The 21,817-nt window shown below is 47.9% G+C and overlaps 1 protein-coding gene across 3 annotated transcripts in view; it reads right to left on the bottom strand.

The window, feature by feature from the left end:
* Nucleotides 1-36: 36 nt before the first annotated feature.
* Nucleotides 37-21,817, bottom strand: part of EEF2K (eukaryotic elongation factor 2 kinase) — a 62,949-nt gene continuing 41,168 nt past the window's right edge. For 2 of the 3 annotated variants that reach the window (XM_004268559.4, XM_049699307.1), the window contains 8 exons: nt 21,654-21,721; nt 18,408-18,485; nt 17,492-17,554; nt 15,905-16,039; nt 15,583-15,771; nt 9,960-10,084; nt 5,861-6,039; nt 37-4,125 (listed from right to left, as the gene is read on the bottom strand). In XM_004268559.4, coding sequence (XP_004268607.2) covers nt 4,016-4,125; nt 5,861-6,039; nt 9,960-10,084; nt 15,583-15,771; nt 15,905-16,039; nt 17,492-17,554; nt 18,408-18,485; nt 21,654-21,721 — 947 coding nt within the window. In that variant the 3' untranslated portion in view covers nt 37-4,015. The remainder of the gene's footprint in view (nt 4,126-5,860; nt 6,040-9,959; nt 10,085-15,582; nt 15,772-15,904; nt 16,040-17,491; nt 17,555-18,407; nt 18,486-21,653; nt 21,722-21,817) is intronic. The other variant, XR_004482690.2, reaches the window with a different exon arrangement.

Below are 21,817 nucleotides of genomic sequence, written 5' to 3'. Positions count from 1 at the left end.
ATTATTGTTTTATAGATGAGAAAAACCAAGAAAAACGAGAGGCACACATCCTCTATTTAAAGCAAACAGAAAACGTACGTGCCAAATCTAGAAGTTTTTTCTATAAGAATTTATTAGAAATGTTAAAAATCAAGAAACCTTGCATAAAAAAATCCAATTTTCAGCAGCTTGAAAAATTGGAAAATGGGGCAACACTGGGCCCACACTCCCCATGGGGACAACCATTTGGAGCTGAATCTGGGCTGCCTCTTTCAGGTGGGGCTGAGCCCTCCAATTCACCCCACCTCCACCCAGCTACTTCACTCATGTGTTACCAGGAAACATTTGTTTTGTTTTGTGGTACGCGAGCCTCTCACTGCTGTGGCCTCTCCCGTTGCGGAGCACAGGTTCCGGACGCGCAGGCTCAGCGGCCATGGCTCACGGGCCCAGCCGCTCCGCGGCACGTGGGATCTTCCCAGACCGGGGCACGAACCCGTGTCCCCTGCATCGGCAGGCGGACTCTCAACCACTGCGCCACCAGGGAAGCCCACCAGGAGACATTTGAATTTGAGGCCAGAAAGAAAGAAACCACTTTATTTGGAAAGGCAAAATGGAACTCAATATATATGCAAAAATAAATCTATAATGCAAGCCACTTCTCTGGGTCCACCCAGTGTCCACCTTGTCTAGGTTAAAGGGGTACCGCAGAGATGAGAAAAGTGAGTAACAGGCACAAATGCAGAGAATATGCATATTTTGTCTCCTTTCCCCCACACAAGCTGCATATACTCGTGTAAACATTTTTGATTTGTAAAACATGTCTAGTACTGCAGACAAATGTGCTGGGACGAAAGGAAATGAAGTCACTAAAACAGCAACAACAGTAATTTACCTGGCTTGGTTCATCAAGGTCGCATTTGATGATAAATTCCCACAGGGCCTCAGGTGAGGAGGAGGGGATAAGGATATCCAGGTGCACAGGGGTTACGGATTTTTTCCTACTTACATCCATAAAGGCTGCTCTTTTTCTTTTTAAACCTACAGCAAAACTGAAAGAGACATTACACTCCAGTTTAACTTTAAATTTTATTCCCAGGATCCTCTAAATAAAAGCAGCTCTCAAATCCTAGCTCCAGCTTAGCCTCTAACCAGCAGGGTACTTGGAAAGAGTCTACCTTTCAGAATCATGGATTCTCTATCTGTGATTGAAGATGCAACTTACATCCCCGACTCTGCTAATCTCCTGGACCTTCCCCTGTTTCTTGCACCTGAAAAGAGTCTCTGATGGCTCCCCAGTTGGGCTGGAATATCCTGGGGTTTTTTGGGGGGTTTTTTTTGGCATGCCTAGCATTTGTGGAAAAAGAAGATGCCCTAACCAGCTTCAGAAGGCACAGAACTAGCTTTTTAAAGTGGAGTAAGTTCTGCTGGCTCAGAAGGATCTCAGTATTTTGCAGATCATTTTGCTCTCAATGGTCCTTAAAGAAGCATTTGCCTAGCTATCCCAGCCTCCTGCAGAAGGGGACTGCCCTGACATTAAGGCCATGTGAGTGGGTGGAATTACAGGGGTGACCAGTCAAGCCAATCCAGACAAGGGATCATTAACCGGTTGGAGGAACCAGAGCCACAAAGAGTGAGTGCTGTGACTAGGGCTGGTTCTCCATTGTTCATGAATTTACTGAGTGCCTACTCTGTGCTAAGGCACTGTTTTTAAGCACTAGAGACCAAAATAAAAATTGAGATGACTCTTGACCTCAGAGTTTAATATAGTAGCTCTTAAGTCAGGATTAGAGCAGGGGTTGGCAAACTAGAGCCCAGGCAGGCTGTTTTGTCAATAAAGTTTTATTGGAACGCCAGCCATGCTCATTCGTTTAGGTATCGGTCACCGATATTTCTGCACTACAACAGTAGGGCTAAGTAGTTGCAACAGAGACCATATGGCCCGCAAAGCCTAAAATATTTACTATCTTGCCCTTTACAAAAAAGTTGCCGATACCTGTGTTAGAGGAAAGCACTGACATATAACTAAGAAATGAGACAGGTAGTCAGGGAACATAAATGATTTGCATAATAAAATCTCAAAGAGCAAGGAGGCTGGTTGAACTAACAAAAGCACGAATTTTATGAAGCTTGACACCTTTGAAGAGATAAGTCAAAATAAAGTTGCTTCTAAAATGCAAATTAACTTATGCACTGGTTTAAAACACACAAACAACTTAAGGCAAGCCAACCACTTGATCTGTGGAAACGGAAAAAGGGATCAGTTCCAACTTCTAAAGGAAACTGGTTGTGATGAGTCCAAATACAAAAGCAGGGATACTGTCATTTACAGGTGCTCTACAGGATTTTTCAAGGGTAATTTTGACTCTGCCTGATTCTTCCTTTAGGGCACACTCTGAACTTTGGAACCTAATGCATGCACAGGGTCATGACTTCACAGTACTTAACACTAACATGCTAAAGCACCTGTCTTAATGAACAGGTAAGAATGGTTTGTATGGAAATTCCCTGGAGGTCCAGTGGTTAGGACCCTGAGCTTCCACTGCAGGAGGAACCGGATTCAATCCCTGGTCGGGGAACTAAGTTCCCACAAGCCGAGTGGTGCGGCAAAAAAAAAAAAGAATGGTTTGTATGTTACGCTCTGTTTTTTTTATGTTTTCATTTTTAAACGAAGAGAGGCTGCTTTAGTAGCACTTGGGGTTGATCAAAGCAGTCTGTTTTCTTTGCTATTTGAAACACCAACTGGAATCAAACTGGTGTTAAATCTGAATTCCTTCTAAAGAGAACGCTCATTAAATACAGACAGCCATAGCCTGGCCCTGGGGAAACCACTGGAATTAATGAGTGTTTATAGTTCTTGCCCTTTCATTCTCCAACAGCTTAGACAAATCTCAAGGGACTGCTGCTGAAAGCATCCTGCTGCAAAAAACAAGAAAATCACCAAAAGCTTCAAGCAGAAAATGCCAAGGACAGGGGCTGGGGAGCGGATTCTTCATGAGAACACCAGGTGCTAAGAAAATACGGAGGAATACGGTACAAAGGGTACTTCAGTATATTGTGGATGCTGCCACTGAAATGCAGGGTACATGTCCGCTTGGAGGACAGGCTCCAAGTTTCCAAGCCACTGTCCTTACATGTAAAAGCTCTGAGATGCACCCAGAAAGGTGCACAGTAGCTGATGCAGGAGTTAGAGGTAGTAAAAGTGTGCATATAAAAGTCAAACCTGTTTTGTAAAGCCCACTGTAGACAGCATGCTTCAGAATGGAATTTGGCTGTATTCCAGAAAATAAGCTGCATTTCAGGAAGGACATTAAACTAAAAGATTAGAAAACATGGGAATTCCCTGGCGGGCCAGTGGTTAGGACACAGCACTTTCACTGCTGAGGGCTGGGGTTCAATTCCTGATTGGGGAACTAAGATTCCCCCCCCAAAAATAAAACAGTGTGCGGGTCTTCCCCCATGGTAGAAGGGGGCCTGGGTGATGTACAGTCTCACATCCACCAGAAAACGCCAGCACACTTCCAAATGCTCTAAGGAGGCTTGGCACTAAGTCACGACACTACATGCCCCATGGAAAGTTAACGTGCAGCTCTCCTGTACCCCATTGCATCCTTACTCAGGAAACACAGGCTCTGTGGTCCTGAGATTTCAGCCCAGCCTGAAAAGGCTGATGAGCAAAGCCTTAGTATTTTCCATCCGGGGAGAAAAGATACATTTTCTTACATCTCATGACAAAAACCAACAATAACAACAACAAAACACAGAAGAAGAACCTCAGAGAGATATGTTGGTTCATTAGGCTGCTTTTTCAATCCCCCTCCCCCAAAATGCTGCCCTAGGGGACAGCTGCAGTGTCTCCACTGGTAGCAAAGACATTTTCAAGAGTCAACAATAAAATACAAAAGTTGATTTACAACACACTAAAAATATTTGCCTCCTCCGGCTCCAAAACAACCCTAAATAAGTAAAGAAGTCTTTTTCTTTCCCCCACTCCTAGCCCTTTAGCTTGCGACTGGCTGGCAGTGATTTTTCCAGCAAGCTATTCCTCCATCTGTGCCCAGGCCTCCTCGGCTTTCTCGTAGTACTGGTTGGCCAGCCGGCCCTTCATGGCTTCCATTGCTGCCTCGGCTGCCTTGGTGTACAAGTCGCCTGAAAGAAAGTGAAGGGGTGAAGCACCTGTTATTTTTGCCACCCAGTGTCCCCGACCCCCTCTCTAGAAGATCGCCCTGAGGTTACCCTTTCTTGCCTCTCCCTCCACATAACTTGGTTGGGGCTCTGGGTGGGCATGTGTTTCAAGCCTGGCCAATCAAAGCACTTTCTCATTCCCCACCAGGCCACAGGGAGTGGTCCACATTTAGGCACAGCCAATCAGAGTAAGCCATCTCAATAAGCACAGTGATTGGTTTAGGGATGGGTAGGGGATTCCAACTGAGCCAATGAGAATCAGGCTGAGGGCTTTTACAGGGCAAATTGGGAACATATGAAAGTAGAAAAGATAAAGTATAAGAAATAAAAATTATGAACAACCTCACGTCAGTTCTGGACAGGTTTTGCCACCAAATGAATTTGTGCAAAACATATAAAAACACTTGGTTTTCAGAGCTTTTTGGATTTAGAAGTTTCAAATAAAGGATTGTAGAGTTGCAGTATTATTTGCTTGATTTTGTTACACCACCTTAAAAAATAGCTTTTAAACTTAGCCTCATCCTATACCTGTGAAATCAGGAGCTCAGTATGTCTATCATGTTATTTAAAAAAATACATATAGGGACTTCCCTGGTGGTGCAGTGGTTAAGAATCCACCTGCCAATGCAGGGGACACGGGTTCAATCCCTGGTCTGGGGAGATCCCACATGCCGTGGAGCAACTAAGCCCATGCACAACTACCGAGCCTGCACTCTAGAGTCCGCGAGCCACAACTACTGAGCCTGCACGCCACAACTGCTGAAGTCCACGCACCCTAGAGCCCGCACACCACAACTACTGAGCCCGCGTGCTGCAACTACTGAAGCCCGCGTCCCTAGAGTCTGTGCTCTGCAACAAGAGAAGCCACCGCAACGAGAAGCCCACGCGTTGCAAGGAAGAGTAGCCCCCGCTCATCGTAACTAGAGAAAGCCCACATGCAGCAACGAAGACCCAATGCAGCCCCAAAATAAAAAAATTAAAAAATAAATACACATATATATATTTCATATATATATAAAAGTGTGAATCAACTGATGAATGTATAAACAAAATATAGTATCTATACAATGGAAGATTATTCAGCAATAAAAAGGAATAAAGTACTGATACATGCTACAACATGAATGAACCTTGAAAGAAGCCAAGACACAAAAGGTCACCTATTATACGATCCCATTTATATGAAATGACCAGAATAAGTAAATCTATGAAGATGAAAAGTAGGTTAGTGGTTGCCAGGGATGGAGGGAGGGGGAAATAGGAAGTCGCTGCTAACAGGTACCAGGCTTCGTTCTGGCGTAATGGCAATGTTCTGGAATTCGGTAGTGCTGATGATGGCATCATACTGTGAATATACTAAAACCCACTGAACTTTACACTTTAAAATGTTGAATTTTATGTTATGAAAACGTCAGCTCAATTTGTGAATTAAAAACAAACCTCCCAAACTCCTAATATTTGACTATTAAAATATAAAAATGTTCGTCTGCATACCAACTGCATAAAGCCCCCTTCTAAGCCAGCATTATATGGGTATCCAGCCTGGCAAAAATACAGGGCCAGTACAAATCTTTCTCCCAACCAGAACTGAAAGAAGAGACTCAGTCTTGCATGTTGTTGTAACTCCCAGCGAGACAGGAATTACGTCTCTCACTGTCTAGCACCGTCCCACCCCAGGGGCAGGTCTGCCAGGCCCTACCTGATCTCTGCGGGTTCTTCTCCAGCCCGCAGCCGCCTGTGAACAGCATCTCTGCCTCCCTGGCCAGCAGCAGGTACCGGGGCTCATCGTGCATCCCATCATACTCCCCACCTTCATCACAGTCAGTTGTCTCCAGGGCAGTGTTGTACCAGAGTAGAGCCTCTGGCCAGCTTTGGGACCTTGCCAAGAGACACAGAGGAAAAGAGGGAAGTTACCACAGCAGCAAGGCAGGAAGGAGGAGGCCCATCAGCAGGAAGGGTAAGTCAGGAATCCCTATGGGGTTACCACCTCTGACTCAGGAACCATAGGACCCAATGCCACCACATCTAAAGGGTGTCATTTACATTGTAGATTTACATATTTATTACAATAGTGGTCAAGCAGTTTTCCCTAAACAAATTGGGATAGTACAACAATTTTCCAACAGATGGAAGTAGAGCATCTTTAAGAAGGGGAACATTTTCCTCATTTGCACAAAATCACCCTATGGGAATTCCCTGGTGGTCCAGTGATTAGGACTCAGCGTTTTCACTGCCGTGGCCCAGGTTCAGTCTCTGGTCGTGGAACTAAGGTCCTGAAAGCCGCATGGTGAGGCAAAAATTTAAAAAAAAATCACCGTATGGGTGATTTTTGCATTAGCAGTGGCTGGTATCCCAGCCAATTTGCCCTGTGACTCACACAGGAGAGAAGGTGGGTGGGGGGACTCTTTGTCGAGGCCTCCAGAACCTTCTCACAGCAGTCATTCAGCCCCATCTTCTGCTCTGCCTCTTCCGGCCAGCTCTAGCTCTACTCCAGCAAATGCAGAGTTTACCCGGAAGAGCTGACTTCCCTCTTCTGGCTCTGCCCTCTACCCTCAACCCTTTCTCCTACTGCAGCACATGAATGGCCAAACCACCAAGGGCGTATGCTGAATTCAAGTTCCAGCTGAATCTGAACAATACAGAATAAAGAGCAAACAGGGCAGTGGGCTCTTTTCCTTGGGGTGTACTAATGCATATTACCAAACATGTGAGTAACTATTTAGAGTGCATCAGGAAGGAGCAAAGAGAGACACAGAGAAGAAGGTCTATGGGCCTCATGAAACGTTCCAGGAGCAACAGCTATATATATATATATGGACCTGGCTCTACCCTCCGGTCTTAGCTCCTGTCAACCTCCTCCCATGCCCGGCTCGTTGGGTCACGTTCTCCTCCCCGAACGCTCCAGCTCCTGTCGGCTTTTGCACCTGCTGCTCCCTCTGCTTAGAACGTCCTTCCTTCAACTCTTCCCATACCTGGCTCCTCACCTCTCCAACCTCAGCTCAACTTCTTCAGAGATGCTGTCCCCAAACACCCTATTTCTTATAATTACCTCAATCTGTTCATCTCCTGTTTACCTACTTACTTGCTTATTATGGTTTCCCTGACTAGAACATAAGCCCCAGGAAGGTAGGGACCTTGTCTGTTCTATTCGCTGCTGCATTCCCAGGGCCTGGCAAACAGCACAGCCTCTCTAAATGTCTGTTGAAGTGGCTGGCTAGGATGGTGTCAGGAGATAACCCTGACTCCATTTTATTTTATAAAAAAGGGAAGTTATTTGAAAATTACTGGTGACACACCCAAAAAACCAGGGTTTTAACAGTGGATTGGAAGCCAATGAACTACATGATCTCACTTCTTTCAGCTCTGACCCTCCCCAGTCTTGAAGGGCAAGGCAGAATCCCCCCAACACATTAAATGTAAAAGGAGGGAAAGGGCCTACTCTCTCCCCACCCACCCCTACCCAGCTCTGCACCCAGCGGTTATGAGCATGTCTACCCTGCCTTGCAATTTCCAATGACTTTTCCTTGTCCTATTAGATGGTAACTTCTAAGGGGGTCAAAACCCCTTAAAATGCAAATAGCTGACCCTCAATTAATGCTCCCTGAATGGAAGAGGCTGGAGCTGGTTGGAATGAGGAAGAAGAGTAAGAAAAAGACTATAGCAGAAGCTATAGAAGAAAATCTTGATAGATTTAACTACAAAATATTAAAAACCAGCATGTCCCCAGACCCAATAAACAATGGTCATTGTGTGGCACATGTGCCATCCCCTGCCCCCCCAAATCTATGATAGCCAGCTCTCTTTTTTTTTGGCCACACCTTGCGGCATGCGGAACTTCCCACACCGAGGATCGAACCCATGCTCCCTGCAGTGGAAGCGCGGAGTCTTAACCAAAGGACCACCAGGGAAGCCTTTTTTTTTCTTTTTTTAAAAAAATTTAACACTATCTTTTTTTTTTTTTTGGTAGCCATCTCAGAAAATTTTTTAAAAGCCAACTCATATACCAGAGTTAACAGTCTTAATATATTAAAATTTTCAACAGGGAATTCCCTGGTGGTCCAGTGGTTAGGACTCCACGCTTCCACTGCAGGGGGGCATGGGTTCAACCCCTGGTTGGGGAACTAAGATCCTGCATGCCACATGGTGGTGGTGGTGGTGGGAATACATACATATATATATATATATATATATATATATATATATATAATTCTTACAAATCAAAACCAAAAAACCTATTGTCTCAAATTAAAAAGAGAAAGTAGACAGAAGACATAAAGAGAAAACACATACAGCAAAGATTTTTTTTAAGGGCCTCAGATACAGATATTCAATGCCCAGCTCCAGCTCCCCACACCCATGCGGTGGTGCTTCCCCACTGCACTCAATGGGCACCACAGATGTTGGCATTTGATCGGACACAATTGTGTCGTGTCTGTTTTGTTTACCTCCCCTCCACGCCAGTGTAATTCTGAGTCCCTAAGAAGCAGGCTAATGTACAGTCCGCTGGAGGAGAGGTGAAAAGACCTAGGTTGTGGCTCCACTACTTACTGGCTACTGGACTATGGACAAGCCCCTTCACTTCTCAGAGCTACAGTTTACTCATCCATAAAATAAGCCCCCAAACGCCTGCCCTGTCTGCGTCAAAGAGATGTGTTGGTTCATTCATTCAAACAACTACTGAGCCGGGCCCTGCACTAAGCACTGGGCCTGAAGAGATGCAGGAGACCCAATTCTAGTTCTCGGTGAAATAAAATCCCAGATATGAAAGTGCATCCAAATATAGGGGAGCATTACTGTTACAACACAGTAGGTAGCCGACAAATGTTTGCATGACATGTAATTCAGGCAGGATGTCATGTATCCGGACGTTTTAGACCCTGAGAGCTCGAGATGACAGACCCACAGCCCTGACTTTCCTTCTAAACCCAGTGAGAGGGACATGAAAACTTGACCCACAGAGGAGGGAACTGCCAAACCGCCCCCATCCTGGAGGTTTAGACAATGAATGTGCCCACCCTGCTCCCTGCGCCTGAGGACAACAGGGGGAAGCCGAGATCCACTGGGAGCCACAGAGGGTGAGCAATGGGTCCCGCTAAGAGTTCAATTCCCCCAACCGTCCTCTGCTCCTGGACTTCTGGGACCTCCCACTGGCCAAGCCAAAGAGCCGAGATGAAGCTGCCATTCTCCTCTCTTCCCACCGCAGAGTCCAGTCCTGGCACCCCTGCCAGAGGGATAACCGAAAAGCTGTTGACACCTGCAGGGCTGTAGCCATCAGGAGTCTTAAAACCGCTCTGGAAAACTCACACCAGGCTTGAACTCCCCTGAAGCTTGCTTCCTTCCCTCCCCTCCCTCTCAGAAGTGAAAAATAGTAAGAATAAAAACAAAAGTAGGAAGAATCAATTAAAATCACCCCTAATTCTACCATCTAAGGACCACCACTCTGGACCTGATGCTACATATCCTTTCAAACTCTTTCTCAGGCAAATCTTTACATGAAATGGCTAAGATGCCATTTATCTCTCACTTTATGTGCCAGGCACAGTGAGGATTAAAGGCAGCATCTCATTTAACCCTCATACAATGAGACACAACCACCCTAGGATGCAGGTTCTATAATCGTTTCCATTTTACACAGTGAAGAAACTGAGGCCAAGGAGGTAAAACTACTTGCCCGTGGTCACTGGGCTGGTACTCAGGGGAGCCACATCTGGAACTCAGGTCTGTCCTAACACCGGAGGGGAAGCTCCCACCTGCAGCCCAGGTTCCCACCAGTGTCACCTGAGCCATGGCCACAGTACCTGTCTGGGCTGAGGTTCTGGCCAGTGTCAAAGGCTCGTGCCACCAAGATCATGGACTGTCTGTCGCCAGCTTCAGCTGCCTTCAGTAAGTAATTAAATCCTTTGGTTTTATTCTCTTCTGTCTCCTGTTAACACAAACCAAAGACAGGGAGAGAAAAGGAAATGAGGCTTACACGGGAGGGGCTGCCAGGATCTCACTCATCAATCTTTTCCCTGTTTCTTGAATTGTTTGGAGAGCTCCAGGCTGGGGCTGCTGTAGAATTGCGCATCGTGAGAAAGAGAACAGGGCTTCCCCTGCTGCAAAGAGCTCCTGGGGGTTCCCATCAGGCAGGGAGAAATGGAAGCTTAGCTCACTCCCGCTCGCTCTCCTCTATCTGCTCTGATTCCTCCAGAGACCACATCATCTCTCGCCTCCAGCAGGGGCTCCCTGCTTCCAATTCTTTTTACATTTTTTAGCACCTTTATTGAGATATAATTCACATAACATACAACTCACTCATTTAAAGTGTACAACTCAATAGTTCTTAGTATAATCACAGATTGTGCAACCCGCACCATAATCAATTTCAGAATATTTTCATCAAGCCAAGAAGGATTCAAAACACCATACCCCTAACCATTACCTCCCAATTGTTCCATCCCGCCCAGCCCTAGGCAACCACTACTCTACATGCTGTTTCTAGAGATTTCCCTATTCTGGACATTTTATATAAATGTAATCATATAACTTGTGGTCTATGGACTTCCCTGGCAGTTCAGGGGTTAAGAATCTGCACTTCCCTTGCAAGGGGCGCAGGTCCGATCCCTGGTCAGGGAACTAGGATCTCACATGCCGCTTGGCTCAGCCAAAAAACAAAACAAAACAAAAAACATGTGGTTTAGTGTGACTGGCTTTTTTCACTTGGCGTAAATTTTTTTTAAATAAATTTATTTATTTTATTTATTTTTGGCTGCATTGGGTCTTCGCTGCTGCGCGCGGGCTTCCTCTAGTTGCAGCAAGTGGGGGCTACTCTTTGTTGCGGTTCGTGGGCTTCTCATTGCAGTGGCTTCTCTTGTTGCAGAGCACGGGCTCTAGGCGCGCGGGCTGTAGAGCGCAGGCTCAGTAGTTGCCGCGCACAGGCTTAGTTGCTCTGCGGCATGTGAAAATCTTCCCAGACGAGGGCTCGAACCCGTGTCCCCTGCATTGGCAGGCGGATTCTTAACCACTGTGCCACCAGGGAAGCCCTGGGATAAAGTTTTCAAGGTTCATTCATACAGCTTCTATCAGTGTTTCATTCTCTTTTATGGCCAAATAACATTCCATCGTGTGAATGTCTCACAATTTGTTTATCTGTTCATCAGTCATCAGGTGACGGCTATCTGGGTTGTTTCCACTGTTTGGCTATTATGAATAATGCTGCTATGAACATCTGTGTGCATAGTTTTTGTATGGATGTATGTTTTTCTTTTGGGGGGATATATATACCTAGGAGTAGAATTGCTGGGTCACATATAACTCTATGTTTAGCCTTTTGAGGAGCTGTTTCCCACAGTGGCTGCACTACTCTACATTCCCACCCGCTTCCATCCTGCTTCTCCGATATCCATCCAGAGAGATGCTTTAAGCCCAGGTCAGGTCATGTTACTCTACCAAAGCTGCTCTAAGACTTCCTATCTCACTCGGAGACAAATCCAAAGCCCTCCTATCAGCCTATGAGGCCCTTCTCAACCTTCAGGATTCAAGAAGTGTGGCTGGGACTACCAGTTGTCTGCCATATCCGTTCTCCTCTGCCATATTTCTGCTGGCACATGGTTAACCAGCTAAAAACTACATTTCCCAGTCTCTCTTGCAGCTGGAATCAGCATCCTAATAACAAGAGGCCTATCCACTCTTTTTTCTTAAATTTATTTGTTTTTATTTTTGGCTGTGTTGGGTCTTCCTTGCGGTGCGCGGGCTTCTCATTGTGGTGGCTTCTCTTGTGGAGCATGGGCTCCAGGCACGTGGGCTTCGGTAGTTGTGGTGCACGGGCTTAGCAGTTGTGGCTCGCGGGCTCTAGAGCGCAGGCTCAGTAGTTGTGGCACAGGGGCTTAGTTGCTCCATGGCATGTGGGATCTTGCCGGACCAGGGCTCGAACCCATGTCCCCTGCACTGGCAGGCAGACTCTTAACCCCTGCGCCACCAGGGAAGCCCGTATCCAGTCCCTCCTGATCTCACTCCCTGTCACAATTTCCCCCCAGCACTTAAGAACAATGCTTGGCACAGGCAGTGCTCAATAAAGGTCAGTTATTTTTACTTCTGTTGGAAATATTTTCATTTGTTAATTATTATCTGTATTACAACCTTATCTGCCTGAAAAGTTTGCTGTTGTGAATAAGAACCTAGGACGGTGCCCAGAGTGTAGGAGATACTCAAAAAGCATGTGCTGGATAAACGAATGTCTTAGCAAGACAACAGGAAAAGGTCCTAAGAATGGGGGCTTTGGGGAAAGCGGGAGATGGGCCAGCAGCCTTTCAGGGCATGTGGCCATGGTTTTCTTTGCTGCCAGATTCTGTCCTGGAGGGAAAGGCCTTTGGGACACCTGCAGATGAGAAAACCGAAATAGCTTCTACATCCCTTTACAAAGGTGCTCGGGTGCAGCTGGTGCAAACAGCCTGAGATCACAGGGAGAGTTACCAGAGAGTCTCAGCGAGAGTGGTCTCCCCAGTCCTGGCCCCTAACCGCTCATCCTGGACCCTGGCATTCCTTTATTCAGGCCTCAAACCCTTCTGAGTGTCCTCTCTGTGCCAGATGCTGGGAGAACAGGCCAAACGCAGTGGGTACGCTGGAGCCGGCTCTGCAGGCTTGTGAGAACCGATGTGAAAGCAAGCCAGTCGTAAAACACAGCCATTATTAGAAATTAAATTACGTAAACTTACAATTAAATGAAAGGTAACAAATACCCAAAGCTCATCACTTCCTAACTATTTTACTATGTTTTACTGTTGTCTGTCCTCTTGAGGTTATTTATATCTATTGCAGGGCTTCTCAACCCTGGCACTACTGGCCTCTTAGATGACATAATTCTGTGTTGCAGGGACTGTCCTGTGCGTTGTAGATGTTTGGCAGCATGCCTGCCCTCTACCCACTAGATGCCAGTTGCGCTCCCAGAGCTGTGACAACCAAAGATGTCTCCAGACACTGCCAAGTGTCCCCTGGAGAAGGGGGAGGCAAAATGACTCGTGGAGAACCACCAGTCTGTGGAATCTTCTTGATGGAAATGCTATGTGGAAATGGTGTGCTGTGGTGCATGTCCTCCAACTCCGTGCTCGGCGATGTCATCTTAGTGCTTGCACATTGGCCATGGTAGAAGCAGTTATACCACGAGATGGCAAAAAATATTAATAATGCAGACTAATTTGCAAGTGTGCCGTGTCTGTAGCCATTACATTGTGACTAGCACAAGAAACTGGAGAAACGTTCTTCAGTATTTAAAACTATCGTCTGATTCAGCAAAGAAGTTGCTCGTATCAGCAGCAAATAAATGAAGTTCCAACTCTGACAAAGGACTTGCTTATTTTACTTTCATCTTACTCACTAAAGTAAGTGAAAGTATCAACCAGTATCTAACGCCAGAACTTCACGCCTCCATCAGCTGCAACCGAAGCTGGGCTACAGACATGAGTTCCACAAAAATTAGCCACGGAAGTCTGTGAGGATCTATCGACTATATAGAATTCACAATAGTTTTATGATTTGTAAACTGTATGCTCCACATTCCTTATATCAGTAAATGTATAATAAACTTACAAGTAGATGTATAATAAACGTACATACATATATGTGCAAACATTCCCTCCCCACCTGCAAGAGCCAGTTGTTAAGCATTTATCAGCACACCACTGGCTAAATGAGATATATTCAGTCCACTCCTCAGGGAGCACGGAGACGAGAGAAAGAGGAACAAATCATCTGCCTGTCAAAATCCCCTCCCCCAACCAAGCCTGCCCTTCACCATCTAAAACAGGAAATAAAAATGGCTGTAAGTTATCCCTGACCGCACGCCGAAGGATGTATCTGACTGAACCGTATGAAACTGCCAATATTCTACCCTCATGACCTACAAAAACGGTTCAACTTAATATGTCCAAGTCTGGTCACTGCAGCAATTTTTGAGATATCATAAGAATGGAACCAACCCAAGTGTCCATCAACAGGGCACAGGTTAAATAAAGTACCTGTACAATGGAATGTTACTCAGCTGTCAGAAAGAATGAGGAAGCTGTCTCTACAGCACTGAGGGAAAAAGTCTGCAGGACACTGCAGAAATAGGGTCTTTCCAAACAGACAGACGTAACTAGTTAAGATGAGGGCAGACTGGGGTAGGGTGGGCCCTAAACTCCATAGGACTGGTGTCTTCGTAAGAAAAGAGACACAGAGACACACACACAGAAAAAAGGCCATGTGAAGATGGAAAGATTGGAGTGATGTACCTACAGACCAAGGAACACCCAAGATTGCCTCCAGTCACTAGAAGCTAGAAGATCATGGCCTGTCAACACACTGATTTTGGACTTCTAGCCTCTAGAACCGTGAGAATGAATTTCTGTCGTTTTAAGCCCCCCAGTTTGTGGTTCTTAGTTATGGCAGCCCTAGGAAATGAATACCCTCTTGGAATTACATGTGAGAACCTAATAATGATGGTTACCTGTTAGCAGGAGAATGAGAAGGTGGAGGAAAAGGTGGGAGGGAGATTTTTTCACTGTAAACCTTTTCACATTAAAAAAACTTTTAGTCACATGACTGTATTAACTATTTTTAAAAAAATCAAGGACTTTTGGGTGCCTTCCCACACTCTCTTCCAGTCTGAGACCCCCCAACCTGCTGGGCCATGGTGAGGCCCACAGAGCAGGGCTGGTGCCCTGTGCCCACACCAAGCCCAGCCTCGTCTGGCTGCAAGCCTGGCCCACGTGACAGAGAGCTGGAGACTTTTATGCTGGGAGCACGTGCACACCAGGGGCCTCTCAACTTCTCTAAGGAAAGGATCATACTCCCTAGGCCACGTCAGGTCCTGTCCGCTGTGCCCACGGACCAGGGGAGTGATGAGAGAGCAGACACCCTCACGGATTCCCATCACACCCGTCCTGTCCGGGCCCCTCTCCAGCCTCATCTCCTGCACCTTGTCTTCACGCTCCACACTCCAGCCGCACTGATCGCCTCCTGTCTCCCCAGGGCCTGGGCCCGTGCTGTCCCCTCTGCCCACACTCCCCCTCCCACACTCTGCCTGGCTGACTCCACTGGGCCCGCAGGTCTACCTTAGGGATCACTTCATTCATTCGTTCCACAAACAAATGCTGATTATCTAGTGTGTGCCAGGTCTGTTCTAGCCACTAGGGACAGAGCTGCAACTGCCAATCAAGAAACCCCAGCTACGGCCCTTCCTCATTTATCTGCAGTAGCATCTTCTGCTTCTCCCGCCGCACCACGTCACAATTGCCTGGGAATGTGACTGTCACCTTCCACTCAGTCCCCAAGGCCGGAGACCAATTCTATCAGCGTCAACTAACTTGGAAGTGCCTGGTCCCAAACTGATGTTCGGGAAATTTCTGAGGCGTAAACCCAGGGAGCGAAGGGTGATGGGTTGCCTGAGCCCCCGCCCCCCCTCACCTTCAGAGAGACGTCCGCCAGGATGTGGTGGGGCAACTGCGAGTACATGAGTCCCAGGCCCGCGATGGCCTCCAGCTCGCCGAGGTCGGCCGCCTGCTCCAGGTGGAAGATCGCCGACGCCCGGTCCCACTCCTCGTCCTTCTTGCAGAAGCGCCCGCCCTCATGGTAGCGCACCATGGCCAGATGGACCTGCCACACAGACGGCAGGTGGGCCTGGCTGCCTGGAGGCCGCGGCCGTGGCCGAGGGCCTCCCAGCCAGCCTGGGGGAGGGAGTGACTCTTGGGGGAGGCGCCGGGTTAATGCAGAGAGGGCATCACCATACCTTCCCCAAAATGGACTTCCCGATTCTCTTCTCAAGGTCCAGAGCGTTGAGCCTCTGCACTTCCAGGGCCACGGCTGAAGGCCTCGACAGGTGGAGAGGGTAGGAGTTGAGGAGATTCCACTTCTCCACACAGACCTGAAGGGAGGACCGGGCATTTACAGGCCAGAGAAGCGAGGGGCTGGGGATGGACGCACCCTCCCAGCTGTGAAAGTCGGCCTGGCGAGTTAAGGGGCGCGGACCTGTGTGGTGTCAAGTTTTCCTGGACAAACCCGGCTCCATTTCCAGTCACTTGAATTATGCCAGCTTGTGGGCACTGAGGGACACAAGCAACAGGTAGCAACAGGACACAAAGGCTAGCACACTGCACTGCAGCAGTTCGAAGAAGTCTCCTCACTTATCCATCTGACTTAGGTCGGGGAGTTTCGACCCTGAGCTGCTCCTCTGCCAGCTCCCCACACAAGGCACCAGAAGAGCCTCACTTCAGACCTGGCAGCAAATCCACTGTGCTTTCCCTGTGCATCCACAGGGTGCTTCAGGAGACGGGCTTAGAAAACACACCACGTCTCCCAGCTAAAAACACCCCTGTCCAAAGTTCTCGCAGGACAGAGCCAGGCTGCTGTGTGTGTATGTCTGTGTGTACGCACACTAAACAGCCTACCATGCACAGGGCATCCTCCACAAAAAAGAATGACCCAGCCCAGAATGTCAGTGGTGCTGGGATCGAACGACCCTGCCTCCGCACCACGCTGTGGCCTTGACCCGACTGAGAAATACCCTGTGGTAAGGAAATACTGCGTGATGAATAATCTGTGTTCTGGAAGCAGCAGGAGTCAAGCCTGCCCCAGGGATCAGGGAAGCCTCCTGGAGAAGGTGCCACTGGGGTCCAGCCTGGGAGAGCAGACAGGCCTGAGGAGGTATGACCACAGGGGAGGAAGGACCTTGCAGGCAGGAGAGAGACTCGCCTTAGCAAAGGCTGGAGGGTGAGAGGTTCAAAATGTGGTTCCGAGTCAGCTAGAGAAGAGCATTTAGGAGGGTGGTCTTTCCCACACCGGCCTGATGATAATCACCTGAGATACTTCTTCCAACTATTAGCCGGGTAACCTGGGGAGAGTCGCTTAAGACTCCCTTTTTCTCATACATCAAAAGAGGATGAATAACATTAGCCTGTCTCAGTGGGTGGCTGCAAAAATTAAATTTTTGGGGGCTGCACCACGCAGCTTGTGCGAACTTCCCCAACCAGGGATTGAACCCGGGCCACGGCAATGAAAGCCCGGAATTCTAACCACTAGGCCACCAGGGAACTCCCTAGACGTAAATTAACGTATACTGGAAGGCGCTGTGAGCTGAAGCCTCCAGGACAGGCCGTCCTGATCTTCTCTAATTCTCCCCGCTGATCCCGCAGCGTCACACCCAGGAGCTCAAAAAGTATTTGCCGAGGGGATTGGCTCCTTTGCAAAATCGTCCTTTAGGAGACATGTGGAGCACTTGGGCAGGCAGAAGTGACATGACGTGAGGGGGAAGAAACAGAAACAGAGTCTGAAAAAGGCAAGCACGCAGCCACGATGAGGATTCCTGGGGGCACATTACCCGTCCGGAGCTGCCCAGGCTGTCTTCGTCCGACTCATACCTCCGGTTACCGTTTGAGTGGCCCTGATGGAGACATAGATTAGAGTGATCCAAAGAGCAGCCTTCCTCCCAAGAACCTCCTCCTGGGGAACTGGTCCAGCCCTCCCAGGGGACCCTCCTCAGGGAACTGGCTCGGCGCCTCAGGAAGCTGACACCTCCGTCTGCCAGGCAGAGAGGATGCTGGGTAACAGGCAGGACTGATGTGCTGGGGCAGCCGCAGCCTCCCTCTCGCTCTCACCATGTGCACGGACGGAACCGACTCAAAGGCACAGGCTCCCAGCAGACAGGCACCAAGAAAACTGAGCCAAGTGCTTCGCTTAGCCAAAGCCTCCATCGCCTGTCTCTATATATTCGCAGTAACAAAGCCGAGACCAAAAGCTCCCGGCAAGACTGCCTGTAATGCGCATGCGCCATTTTGGCACTTGGCAAAACCTCTCAATGGCTGATACTGCCTAAGACCACCCTCACCAGGATGCTGCTGAAAAGATACCGTAAGGCATCTTTCATCCTCTGGAGCCTTCCCGAGGGACTGCTGGAATCCTGTGCCTTTGAGCTGGGCCCTCCCACCTACCAGCACCATTCTGGCCCACTGCCCAGCATCCTCTCTGCTTAGCAACCAGAGGTCCAGCTTCACAGTAAGATGCGTCCGCCATAACCCTGTGTCTAATCCCCCATGCTTGTCCCCTTACTAAACTTACTACTCCACATTACCGTTTTATCTTCTGCCCTGCAATTATCTTTATCTGAAATGATTTATTTATTAATTTAATTTATGCTCTTACCACCCATTCACATTCCCCCCTCGGCCCCAGCTCTCTATCCTCCTGGACAACTAGGCAAGAGGGGACTCTGTTCTCATTTCCTTGGGGTTCCTTACATGTTCTCGGGGCTCTGGGTCGTCCAGCTCACTCCGCTTCTCACTGGGGTATCCGCTGTCTCCACTGTTCTCAGAGTCCTGTGGAGAAAAGATGGCCCTAGGGTCTCAGTGGTCCTCTGAGTACCTGGTGGTGGTGATATCTGGAATCCCAGCCATTTGCTTTCTCTCCTTTGTCCCATCATCCCACAACATTCTCTTCCTCCTACCCTTGCTGGTTGGGTGACAAGGGAGCGGTAAAAAAATAGTGGCGAAGAATGTGGGCTCTGGAGCCAGACTGCCTAGGCTCAAATCCGAGCTCTGTAACTCACCAGCTATGACTCTGGAGAGCTGCTCAGCCTCTCTGAGCTTTGGTTTCCCTAGCTATGGGGATTCATTATAGCTACCTACATCAAGCGGCTGTGAGGATGCAATGAGATGTCACACTCAGAGTGTGGATCGTAGTAAGTGCCATTGTTAAGAGTGACTCACCCATTTCACAGGCAGAAAAACAAAGCCTGGCTTAAAGGATATGACCCATGGATAAAAATGCAGCATTGGAGACACAGACCTACTAGAGAATGGACTTGAGGACACGGGGAGGGGGAAGGGTATGCTGGGACAAAGTAAGAGAGTGGCATGGACATATATACACTACCAAATGTAAAATAGACAGCTAGTGGGAAGCAGCCGCATAGCACAGGGAGATCAGCTCAGTGCTTTGTGACCACCTAGAGGAGTGGGATAAGGAGGGTGGAAGGGAGGGAGACGCAAGAGGGCGGAGATATGGGGACATATGTATATGTATGTATAGCTGATTCACTTTGTTATAAAGCAGAAACACACCATTGTAAAGCAATTATACTCCAATAAAGATGTTTAAAAAAAAATGCAGCACTGGGAACAATTATTTACTACAACTAAGCCCTCTGTCAAAACCGCACACATCACCTGGGCATATGTTTTATTCTTCTAGATCTGAGTTCTGTTGTGAAAAGGAACCTGGTATAATTTAGAATCTCTAAAACGTCAGTCATTTGTCTACCAACGTTGAGCTCTGGCCATATCCGCATGTCACCTGCATCACTGTTCGGCTAAAACTTCTATTTTTTTCCTCCTTCATTCCACTGAGAAACATTTCAAACACACAAATAAGAACAGAGAATCCTAAAATGAACTCCTGTGCACCTGTTGCCAAGTTTTGTCAACTCTTAACACTAGGCCTTAGTTACTTTAGATCTTTTATTTCTAAAAGTTAAAACACTGCTGTTAAAATTTAGACCTCTTATGAGTCCCCTCCGCATCCCATTCTCTTCCTCCTCCAGATAAAACTCTTCTCATGAATTCATACTTCTCTTTTATTATTTTTCTTTAAATAAACCACTTTATTTTACTTAAGTCTATATATATATATATTTTTTTTTTTTTTTTTTTTTGCGGTACGTGGGCCTCTCACTGTTGTGGCCTCTCCCGTTGCGGAGCACAGGCTCCGGACGCGCAGGCTCAGCGGCCATGGCTCACGGGTCCAGGCGCTCCACGGCATGTGGGATCTTCCCGGACCGGGGCACGAACCCGCGTCCCCTGCATCGGCAGGCGGACTCTCAACCACTGCGCCACCAGGGAAGCCCTTAAGTCAATATATTTTTAAAAGAAGCTTGGTATCACTACCATAAATGTAAAACCTGGATCAGTCTCCTAGACAGATGGGCGCCATGGAACATACACAATGGAATCCTTGGCCTCTGGTCTGGCCAGGATCCACTCCATCCAAAAGAGATGCGTTATTCTAAAAAGGCCCCTGCCCTGGTTTCTAGAAGCACCACAGGCTTCCTACCACCCTCCCCCAGGTCTTTGTTCTGTGTGAGCCAAATAGCTGTTCTTTTTTTTTTTTTTAACTATTTCAATTTTTTTAATTGAGGTATAATTTACAGACAACCAAACTGAAGTGTTCAGTGTGCTGAGTGAAAGGCTTTTTTTGAAACTGGATCACAGGCTATACCTAAAAGCTCCGGGCAGCCCCCTCCTCGCACCCACTCTCTGCATGACCTTGGGCCCCGTGTCCCACCCTTGGGAACCACTCCCAAGCCAGGCAACAGAGAGCCTCACTGAAACCCCAGCTCTGCACTCCCCAGGTAGACCTTGAGCAAGGCAGCTAACCTCTCCAAACCTCAGTGTACTCATCTGAGAAATGGTGGAGAATAGAAGCAAAGGGCAGCAGTACAGAGAGTGGGTTCGAGGCCAGATGGCCTGGGTTTGAACACTGGCTCCATCACTGAGTGACCATGAGCAAGTGGCTTACCTTTCTGTGCCTCAGTTTCCCCGTCTCTAAATCAGGGATAATGAGGGCACTGTCTAAGCAGCTGCTAATGCTGGGGATAAGCAGGTGGCTGAGGGGACAGGTGGGAGGGAGACTTTTCACCTTGTAATTTTCTGAATCTTTTCCTTTTCAACCTACGCTGAAATTCTAAAATTCATCCTAGCTCTAGAGTAAAACATAAAACCTATTCTAAAAGGAATAAAAACTATTATCTACTTATCTCATAAGTTGTTGTGAGGATTAGATGAGAATTATCTACCAAGCTCTTAAAACAGTGTCTGCCCGTAGTGGTGATTCCATATGTGTCAGCTATTCCTATTTTTTGTTCCCACTCAAGAACTCTGAAAAGCTGTCACGAGCGAAGTTGAACCTTTGGAGCTGAGAGTGCAGCTTAAGATGCTGTGGCCTGTGCAAGTGTGATGTGTCTGTGAAGTCTGTTTAAAACATTCCAATGAATTTTTAATTTGACACCATAATATATGTTTGTCTGAATGCAAAGATGTCACCTACAGCTTCTTACTGCTAGTCACACAGAGGCTGCAGGAAACCTGTTCTGCTTATCCAAGTTGTGAGCATCACAGCTACGTCTGCTATAAGTTACACATCGAAGACCCAACATAGCCCCCTGTCCCCCAAGATAGCTTGGCCGCACAACGTGCGGCCAAACCAAACCCAGGGCCAAGCCCAGCATGTACCAGAAGGTTGCATTATTGCTGACTTGGATTCTCTCCGCTTTAACCACCTCCAGGAACAGGAATAGACCCAGCTCTTCCCAGACAAAATGCTGCCCTGGGCAGGAGGCTGGGATTCCCTCCCCGCTGTGCACCTGTATCCTGCTGCCAGTGTCCGGAGCAGACCTGGGTTACCCACCTCTGAATCTGAGGTCTCATCCTCAGTTCCCGGGGGAGGGAGGCCCCTCCTCCCCGCCCTGGTCCTCCAGCCCCTCTACTCACCCGGTGGTTGTCCAGAGGGTCGTGGTCTCGGGGTGCCAAGTTATCGAGGTCGCTGAACACAGGCCAATCTGAGCAGGGAGAAAATGGAGGAAGGCACCAGCTCCATCGCTGGAACAGTTCACAAGACCCACCTACAGCCTACAGCTGCCACCAAGCCTTTTTAT

This window comes from Orcinus orca, chromosome 16, assembly GCF_937001465.1.
Source record: "Orcinus orca chromosome 16, mOrcOrc1.1, whole genome shotgun sequence".
NCBI lineage: Eukaryota > Metazoa > Chordata > Mammalia > Artiodactyla > Delphinidae > Orcinus > Orcinus orca.
Note: the sequence above shows the minus strand (reverse complement) of the source record. Positions and strands in the feature narration are given on the sequence as shown.